We start from the raw sequence: 10,729 nt of genomic DNA, 5'->3' as shown, positions 1-10,729 counted from the left end.
CTGCAGGCATGTGTATTTGTGTGTTCGTGTGTGTGTGTGTGTGTGTGTGTGTGTGTGTGCGCGTGTACCTGAACGTGGCCACACAGTTGAAGGTGGGCCAGCCCATGACCAGGCTCTTGTCAGGGCTGGTGCTTCCCTCACACACCTCATCCATACAGCTCGCCGTCCACATCTCACACACACGCACCTGCACCTTCAGCTTGAAGTGTGTGGAAGACCTGCAGAGACGAGTGGCACTCATCTAAACATAATGAACACAATCTACAGACACGCACACATACACACACACACACATGTTGACTAGCTAACACATAACTGTAGACACTACAATATGGCATCCACCACTCACTTACACACAACTTTCACCCAGAATGGAATAGATCCATTTTTGTCCCTCCACGGTACAGGTCATGACGTTGAATATAGGTTAGAGAGACGACATCAACGTTGCATCAGCAACCAGAATGTTGTGGGAAGGTTGTGGCCAGGGCGGGGAGCCCCAGAGGAGCAGGCTTTGATCTAGAACCCACCTGTGACGAGGTCAACTGGCTGAGAGGTAATTATAGGACGAACAGAGGTGAGAGGAGAGAGGGAGAGAGAGAAGAGGAGGAGGGAGGGAGAGGAGAGGAGGAGGGAGGGAGAGGAGAGAGTGTGAGGAGTAGGAGAGGATAAGAGGAGAGAGGGAAAGAGAGAGGGAGAGGAGGAGGAGGAGGAGGAGGAGGAGGGAATAGGGGATGTGAGAGGGATGTGGCTCGAAGACTGCCGAAGGAAAGATAAAATGAATGTAGACTTCCTCTCTTTCTTTCCTTCTGTTTAGGTAAGTCTCTCTCTCTCTCTCTCTCTCTCCTTCTCTCTACTCATCATCAGTCATCTCATTCTGATTATTTAATTTAACTCTCCCTCTTTCTGACACACTCATACACAGACAAAAAACCCTCTGCACACACACACACACACACACACACGCACACTCACACACACATACGCACGCACACACACACACACACACGCACACACATACACACACACTCACTTGGCCTTGGTGATGAGGAGTGTGTCGGAGAAGAGGAAGAGGTGGCGTTCCTGGGTCTGGAGGCCGGTCTTCAGCTGGACGTGGGCGTGGCCGAGGAAGGCTCTGCAGGGGGCCAGGAAGGCCTGCACCAGGGGACATGTCTCCGGACTGACGGGGGACAGGCAGTTCTCCCTGTGCTCAGACACACACACACACACACACACGCACACACACATACACACACACACGCACACACACACACACACACACACACACGCACACACACACACATTATGAAAACATTGTTTCATTGACACATTGTGAAATGTTTCAGGGTGGTATATACATTTGGGTGTGAGATTCGAGTCTTTGGAATCAGTTCCAGAGCTTGAGGTTGATTTCACGAGGGGGGTAAACATTCCATCTCAGGAACTGGAACGACTCCATGAGTCCATGAGAGGAAACAGCGCTGAGTTGATTAACACTTCAGACAAACAATCTGTCTAGTTGTGTTGTTGGTAGGGCTGGGTATCGAGTCGAATTTCAAGAATCGATTCGATTCCGATTCACAAGGTTCAGAATCGATTATCACGATTCAATTCGATTTGATTCGATTCAATATCGATTCTGTTAGTATTACTAAAACCTGTTTTTTTTTTTTTTAGCTGTAACCTTAATTACATGACTGCCAAGTTATGCAACACATCAATACTAGGGCTGGGTATCGATACTGATTTCCAAAATTGAATGAATGAATGAATCATTGAATGAATTAATGAACTATTCATTCCTTCATTCATTCATTAAATAAAAGATCGATTTTGGGATTCATGAATCGATTCAGAATCAATGAATCGATTTTTAAAACCCAGCCTTAGTTGTTGGTTAAACTAAGTCCTAAGTAGACTCTTGTCGGACGTCTCCCAGTAGCATGTTAACTAGGGCGTCTACCTCCCAGAGAGACCTAACAACATCTATAGCTGATTTCCCCAAAGCAGAAAGTCACTCCAGTAGGCTTAATTAAACACAACACCTCCTCCCTGGATTAACACAGGTCCATGCTATCACATGTATGCCTACCATATCTGCTCATTCAGGTCACGACCTTGTGTTTTGAGCTTTGGTAATACTGTATTTTGTGTGGTCATGCCAATAAAGCCTCATTGAATTGAATTGTGTGTATCTGTGCATTTGATAAGGGAGGTTGTGTAACAGCTTGGCAGAACAACAATTCAAAAAGTCCAACATGAAAATGTACACGCTAATATTGTACAAACATACACACGCCACTGTATCAAGTTCTAGGGAAATATGTCTTCCTGAGTGATGTCAATATTTGCCACAGGCTAACTGGAGCAGAGGAACAAAGGAAATAGTTGCATTGCTCCATCCTTTCCTGTTTACAGACTGGTCCCTGGCTCTGCTCACATCACAGATAAAGATTAACCCCGGTCCCATCTCTGTCTCTGTCTCACACACACACACACACCACACACACACACACACACACACACACAAACACACACACACGCACGCACACACACACACACACACACACACCCTCTCTCTCTTTCTCTCTCTCTCTCACACACACACACACACACACACACACACACACACACACACACACACACACACACACCATCCTGAATCCCACACCAGAGTTCTCCTGAAAGGGCCCCACACCACACCACAATGGGAAGCACAGTCCCCCCACAACCCTAACACTCAACACACACACATACACACTTTTTAAACATTACATTATAGTCATTTAGCTTTGAACCAAAGCGACTTACAATAAGTGCATTAAATGTAGGTAGTGAGGTTTACTGCTACCCACCAGAACTCATAACTAACTCCTTTCTAAACAAGTGTCTAAGACAGGGGTCTCAAACTCAAATTGTCAATGTCAACTTCAAGTACTAAGTTACTAACTATAAGAAAGTGCAATATTTCTGAACATGTCATTTTTCATTTCCATAACTAGACTCACAAGTCAGTCTCTAAATGTTGCGAGACATTTTATTTCCATAACTAATATATTCATCATACAAATTCTAACTGTTTTCTATACATTTCAATATATTTTAACAGAGCAAATCTTTTTTCCTTACTTTTACTTTATCTTGAATAGCCTACATTTGTACTTTTCTATTCTATTTTAGCTGCAAGATGCATCACTATTGTAAGCCTGCCCTGGACCTGTACTTGCATTTAGTTCAAGTGTCCATTGCTTGCCAGACACTTGAGTACATTTGTAGGCTACTATTCTGTTTCTTGCCACACACTTATGTTGAAAGACTGCTGAGGCGTTAGCCCTCTCAACTGTGTGGCTCGTTTTTTCCTATTGTCTCCCTATGACTCACACTGTTCTCCATGTTTAGTAATGAATAAAGCTTGACATTATATTCCTTTAGAACGGCAACTTTGTTCTTGCATATCAGGCAGGTATTTCCATTGAACTCCACCAAAATACTGCAATGTTCATCTTTCTTGAAACTGTCTGTGTTCCTAACGTTAGTTAATCATGAAAACAGCCTCTCGGTGGCGAGCTGCATTCCGTTCATAGTTCATAGTCGCGTGCGGATTGATTGCACCTGTGACTGTATGCAGCATTCACCTCGCAGGCTGCACACAATAACAGCATTTCGCCCCATGTTTGAGCGACTTGAATTTGGCATTGTAGGCCTGCCTGCCGGCGCCGTGTACAAGAAATTAACTTGCGGGCCGGATTACATGATATTTCTGACATCATGTCCCGGGCCGGATGGAGGGGTGGGGCGGGCCGGAAATGGCCCGCGGGCCGGGGGTTTGAGACCCCTGGTCTAAGAGCTTAACCTAGTGTAACCTAGTGCAAGAACAGCTAAATACAACCAGTAGGTGCTAAGAGGAACGGTCAGAGGTAGAGGGGTGAGGTTGAGGAGGGGTAGAGGAGTTTCGGGGTAGAGGGGTGAGGTTGAGGAGGGGTAGAGGGGTAGAGGGGTGAGGTTGAGGAGGGGTAGAGGGGTAGAGGGGTCTCTGCTGCTCTGCTCATCCACTAAAGAGACTGAGGGGAGCTGAGGGATGATGAATGGGATGAATTATCCAGAGAGTTGATCTACTGCCAGCTGGGGCTGGGCAGGGGGGGGGGCCTCAGAGACGAGGGGGGCTACTCTGGGACACCCTGGAGAACACAGAGGGCTAGAACAGACAGACAGAGACAGACAGACAGACAGACAGATGTGTTAGAATGAAAAGCTCTCACGGAGATGCTCAACTTCTCATTGTTTAACACACCAGGAACCAGGAAGTGCTTCGGAGGTGGAGACCACACGCAGCGAATGTCCCCCGGGCGTCTCTCCCCCTGAAGACGTGTCCCGCATGCAGCGCACAGCCCGCCCCCTGAATGCTTGACTGACAGCTGTGCTGGTGAGCCGCTGAGACGGACGGATGAATGGCCGTCCCCTCCATTGTGCGTCATGTGATGGTGATAAATTGAGCACGGGGGCAATAGTGGCGCATACACGGCCATCTTTGTTGTGGGGTTGTTGTGTGGAGAGAGCGGTTGACTTTGGTGGCACAATGAGCGTGTTGATCCCATGAGGCTGTATGACCATCCCTGAGACAACAGTACAGCACAGCATACTAATGTCCCAGCATGCTTTTCAGGGAGAATGGCGAATAATAATGAGGCTGCCATCACCGTGTCTGCCTTTCAAGCCAATCAGAGTCAAATAGGTGCCCCCCCTCCTCCTCCATGCCCTCAATGGTGGCTATACAGACTGTCTGTGGCCTGACCCAAAGGCTCTCCACACACTGCACAACACACAGTAAAAGCGCACACACACACACACACACACACACACACAATCACACACACACACACACACACGCACGCTTGGTACTGAGGTGTGTGTGAGCGTCTGCAGGCGGCAGGGAGAGGTGGTCACCTCAGTCCAGGTTTATGTGGATGAGAACATACAGCTATGAGTTCAGACAGCAGGTCTATACACAAACACCCACCCACACACGCACGCACGCACACAAACACACACACACACACACTTACTGACATATGTGATATCCATTATACTGTAGACCCACAGACAGACACACACACACGTATTCCTGAAACTCTACCTCAGTCCTCACCTGTGTTTTCTCTCTGAGCTTAGTGATCCTCACACAACGCCCCATGCAGACATTACACATCCTTACATAAGTGGCCTGGTTCACATCTGGTGTGTGTGTGTGTGTGTGTCCAGTCAGAACAGTGGCCAGGCTCTTCAGCTAGTTTTGGGAGCAAAGCCCAACCTCCAATAAGTTGTGATTTATTATCAATTTGTCTGCACCTGTCTCCACTGGACTACAAATGTTTTATGACGACAATCGGAGAAAAGAGCAAATAAATTGCGGCTTTACACAACGCCTCTGGCAGCGGAGCAGAGAGAGTGTTCATCTGCGTACATCTCAGAGGAGAGAGTGTTCATTTACCTGGATCCGAGGGGCTTATGCAGCATCTGAACTTTGACTGGGCAGTAAAACACACTGGGGTTTCAAAGGAGGGTATTTGAGCTGTAGAGCCAGTTCACTGCTAAGTCCAGCGGACTGTGTGCGTGTCTTGGTGTGTGTGTGTGTGTTCGCTCACGTCTGCCTGTCTGTCTGGGGCTATGGGGGTCAGCAGTAGCTTGACCCCCTTCCTCCAAAAACACTCACTCCAGGCAAACACTGTCCAGACCAGCCACTGGCTCTTTTTGAGAAGAATGGTGATTGACGGAAATGTGTGTGTGTGTGTGTGTGTGTGTGTGTTTGTGTGTGTGTGTTTGTGTGTGTGTGTGTGTGTGTGCGTACGTGCATCTCCTGCTGCGGTCTGTCAAGGCACCATGGGAACATGAGGATAAATGAAGATGTCCCTTTACTCCAACTGATCTGATCTAAGCTACTGACAGACGGAACTCGACACTGGAACACTGGAAAGTAGACAAGGGGACGTTCTGTGTGAGAACGACCTCCGCCCCGGGGCGCGCCCAGGCCAGTCAGGACATTATAGACACGTATGACGTCCCCTCCAGGAGAATATGTCTTCGTGCTGATATCCGTCAGCTGTCTAGGGGCTATTGGCACAATGATAGCCCAGTAGACCTTATTACTGGGTGACACTGTAGCATGGATGTATTGCACTGTAGCCAGTGGCCATGGAAAAGGAGGCCACAGATAATTGGTGGAACGCGTGTCTGAATATAACCCCCCTCCACCGTATCCATGTCACTACCAGGATTGTTTTGCTGAAAGAGACTCCTATTTTAGTCCGTCACAGTGAGGCCATAAAGATAGAGAATGAAGCTATCTCTCCATGAGGTGGGTGTGCATGCATGCGTATGCGTGCGAAGAGGGGTGACATATGAGAGAGAGAGAGAGAGAGAGAGAGAGAGAGAGAGAGAGAGAGAGAATGTGTGTGTGTGTGTGTGTCGGGGGGTGACATGAGTTTGTGTGTGTGGATGTTTGACAAGTAGGTGACGTGAGAGTATGTGTGTGTGTGTGTGTGTGTGTGTATGTGTTGTGTGTGTGTGTGCGCGTGTCGGGGGGTGACATGAGTTTGTGTGTGTGGATGTTTGACAAGTAGGTGACGTGAGAGTATGTGTGTGTGTGTGTGTGTGTGTGTGTGTATGTGTGTGTATGTGTGTGTGTGTGTGAAGTGTTAAGTGCAAGGACAGACTGTGTGCGTGGGTCTGTTGAGTTACAGGGAGATATCACCTGAGGCAGGTAAAGCAAACGGTAGCGGAGCAAGTCTCTCTGTCAGAACAGGAAAAGCAAACGAGCAGAGGATCTCTTTTCCACTTGAGCAAACAGACGAGGCCTTACCTCAGCCAGATGAGGGGATGGGTCGAAGAGAGGGAGAGTGAGAGAAGTGAGGGGGAGAGTGACAGAGAGGGAAAGAGAACGAGAAAGTGAGGGAAAGAGAGAACAGAAAGAGAGAGAGAGAGAGAGAGGAAAAGAAAGGATAATGAGTGATATCTTTGCCTCATCCATCCTCTGACCTTTCCCCTTCACCAACTGAGTCACATGACCATCCCTATCCTCTAGCCCAGAGCGCCAAGGGTGGCCGTTCCTGACTACGCCCCCCCAGTGACCCCCAGTGACCTCCCTGACCCCTGCCGCTGCTGCACCTCCTGACAAGGGGTCAGAGGTGAGGGGGCAGCTGAGTGCTTGGCGGCTGGGCTCCCTGTCTCCAGAGCATTCCTCCACACCACTCACTCTCACTAAGTGTCTCACAGTCAGGGGCTCAGTCTGCCGTGAGATGGTCTGCACACACACACATACACACACACACGCACACACGCACACACGCACACACACACACACACGCACACACGCACACACACGCACACACGCACACACGCACACACACACACACACACACACACACGCACACACACACACAAAGACACATGCAAATAATAAGCACACATGCACTCACCAGAATGAGACAAACACAGAAACACGAGCACACAATCGCTCTCACACACACGGGGCCCCCAGACACATGAGCAATGACCCATTAAAGTGGAGAGTGTTGAGCTCAACACTCTAAGTGGTCGGGTTCCACCGTTCGTGTGCTCCAGCTCCACCATCACCTTTCTCCAGCGCTGCAGATAGAGGGAGCTTAGGGTAAAGCTACAGACAGCTTAGCCTGAGCTGCTAGGAGACCCTGCCACACACCACGGCAAACAGAGTCACTGTCCCAAAGGATGCTGTAGGAATTTTTTCACCACCAGGTTGTTGAAAAGCTGAGAGCTTTTCAAGAATGTCACAAACAGCTCCATGGTGATAAATCACCAAAATAGTCAATGACACACCAAACACACAAACGGCCTTCGATTATAGAATAGCACTAACAGACAATTAAACCATACATTTCTCAATCAACTGTTGACTACAACTTTAATCGCAGACGTTTCCTATTGGTTGTTAGTTGAGTTGTGAGTGGCCTGTACATACCTGGACACGCTTCGGGATTTGGTGAGAGCTTTACTAATGACCAGGGAGGGGGCGGACTGCCTCCTCTGAGCCAGGCTCTTCATCTTCTGGAGGAGAGGGAGAGAGAGACACTGAGTCAGTATAGAGGAGAGAGAGAAAGAGAGAGAGATGGAGAATAGAGAGAGAGAGAGAGAGAGAGAGAGAGACAGAGAGAGAGAGAGAGGGGGGGGGGAGAATCAGTCTGCCATCCATAGATCCAGTCTGACATACGCAGATGTCCCTTGACAGTGATAAGCCGTCCCTTACAATAGAGAAGACAGGAGGAGAGAGGATAAAAGAGATCCATTAAGAAAGTGAGTGTGTGAATGTTTGAGAAAGAGAGAGAGAGAGAGAGAGAGAGAGAGAGAGAGAGAGAGAGAGAGAGAGAGAGGTGTGGGGGTGGGGGTGCTGGAGCCAATTGCTCAATGTCATCTGTCAATGTATTGAGATGAATCATAATCTCTCTTGCAATGACAGGAATTTTGTGGGCCACCACAGGTATTTCATTTAAACCTTCTATTTACTGTAGGAGTTCCCAAAAACATGTGAACCGTAAAAATGTCTCCGTCTGCGTTGAGCAACCATATGTTCATTAAACTCTGAGAAAACCATAAAAGAAACATCACATGCACACATCTATGTTGCTTCGTGAACTTCTTTCAATAAGCCCTTTCACTGAGAACATTCCTTCATTCCATATGGAAAACTGAATTACAGTTGAAAAAAGTGTTTCCACAAAGTTGATTTGATAGACTGGCTTCTATGGAATGACATTGCACAACGTTACAGAAACTGCAACTTGGAAGTTGGTCTCTGAAGAAGCAATTGCAGAGCAGTGGTTAGCAATCATCTACCTTCATTGAAAACGGTCAACATTCCAAATAGACATGGCTTACTTACATGTTGGGGGCAGATTAAGTAAAACATTTATCTGTAGGCTTATTTGCTAAACAGAGCTAGCTGATACAGAGAACAATTTGGCTTTATATTCCAAATAGACTATTGTTCCTTCAGATTTAGTGTCAGCTAATCAGGTATCAATTAGCGTAGTTGCATATTCCAAATACTAGTAGCTACAGGGAGGGGGGCGCTGTTTACTAGAATTTCACTATATTGATAAATTAGGCTACCATAGACTCATAACATAGGCTTTACAAGTCACAATGGGAAGTGAATCCGCCCGTGTCTTGACAGGACTGTCATTTCCCCACTAGCAATACGGTTGGAAAACGGAAAACAGACCAGTAACAAACATCCACTACGCAGTTTCTATAGATGAAATGTTGGTGCTCGGCGTAATATCTAATACAGCCTATAAGACATTCCGAGCGGGACGGGTGGGGTAAAAGAGAGTGACAGACAGACACAGCAGCATAGCGCTCCTGATCACACCGTGCGCATGGAGCCACAATGAGCGCAGGGCGTCTGGTTATTCCAAGTCGGATTTCTATTTCTAAGAATAATATTACGAATATTTAAACGATAGATCTACAAAGAATAGCATCTATGATCGTTTTAGTTGCAGTTGCTCCAATGTAGTAGGCTACTGGGTTTAGGCTACATCCGAATTCATTTAAAAGAAATAAATAGCCTAAACGAACAATGAAAAATGTTTTTTTTGTTCTTCACTAAGTGTTTTCTTTTTTAAGAAAGCATCGTTGTTTTTACATCACTTTAAATGTGTAATTGTAACATTTTAGTTATGCTGAACACAACAGCCTATCATCGATGTGTTTTTAAATATTTAAATAGCCTAACTGATAGGACTATAGCCTATCTCAACATGGCAGCGTGACTAAAACAGTCTGCCCATCAAAACATCACATGTGGACCCTGTTAGTCGCTTTAATCTACAGTATTCTTCAAACCACGACCGCTGGCCAGAGGAGAGCGGATCACACACATCGACTGACAATTTACAGCACCATCACCTTTCAGATCATCAAGCAAAACCACTCTGGGATCACAGCTTGTCATGCCACTTGGTTAGAGCAAATTGCACTATTAAATATATTTTACCCCAAGTTGTCTGCTTTGTGTTACTTCTATAGCTCCATAGAAATATGCAAAATAGCCAGGCACTGTATACAAAGCAATTCCATCATCACTATAAAGTAGAGACGCCCCCCAGATCTATAGCAATAGATACCTTTTTGCTTTCAGGTAGAACGCCCACCTTGCTCTCCCCGGTCAAAGACCCGGACCTCTGTCCGATAGTTCCCTGTTGTGGAGACATGGTTTCCATCAAGGCAGTAATATCCACGGGGTAGTCCGCTCAGAGCGCACGTAGTCCCATTATCTTCCAAAGTTATCCGGCGATAGGACCAAATGAATGAACAGAGAAAAACAGTTGGGAATCCATAATTTGCCCAATTGATCCAAAATAATTAGCCTAAGTAGGAAACGGAAACGAAAAGCGAATTCAATAAACCAACGTGAGGGCTCTTCACTATCACCGCACTTGGAGCGATATGGTAGTAATCCTCTCTAGTTTTCCTCAACACTCCGTCTGAAGACTTGTAGCGTATCTGCTCTGTTTCGACTGCTGCGAGACCATGCGGAGGGTTGGCTATCTGGGGATGTCCTAGCGCCGCCGGGTTTGCTGAAGTAGACAAATAGAGGGCCAGTGTTATTAGATCTACACAAGAAAACAGTTTGTAGACCAGGGGCCTCATTTATCATCGAGGTACGCCATATTTTACACGGTCTTTGATAAAT

At 46.9% G+C, this 10,729-nt stretch overlaps 1 protein-coding gene across 1 annotated transcript in view; it reads right to left on the bottom strand.

The window, feature by feature from the left end:
* The window catches only part of arhgap20 (Rho GTPase activating protein 20), a gene marked incomplete at both ends in the record, with an annotated part of 32,396 nt that extends 22,140 nt beyond the window's left edge, over positions 1–10,256 (bottom strand). Inside the window, 4 exons of the mRNA XM_084442897.1 lie at positions 69–218; positions 1,034–1,204; positions 7,994–8,079; positions 10,161–10,256. Coding sequence (XP_084299023.1) covers positions 69–218; positions 1,034–1,204; positions 7,994–8,079; positions 10,161–10,256 — 503 coding nt within the window. The remainder of the gene's footprint in view (positions 1–68; positions 219–1,033; positions 1,205–7,993; positions 8,080–10,160) is intronic.
* Positions 10,257–10,729: the final 473 nt, after the last annotated feature.

Source organism: Borostomias antarcticus, assembly GCF_949987555.1.
Source record: "Borostomias antarcticus genome assembly, chromosome: 9".
In the NCBI taxonomy this organism is placed as follows: Eukaryota; Metazoa; Chordata; class Actinopteri; order Stomiiformes; family Stomiidae; genus Borostomias; species Borostomias antarcticus.
This window is presented reverse-complemented; position numbering and strand designations above follow the sequence as displayed.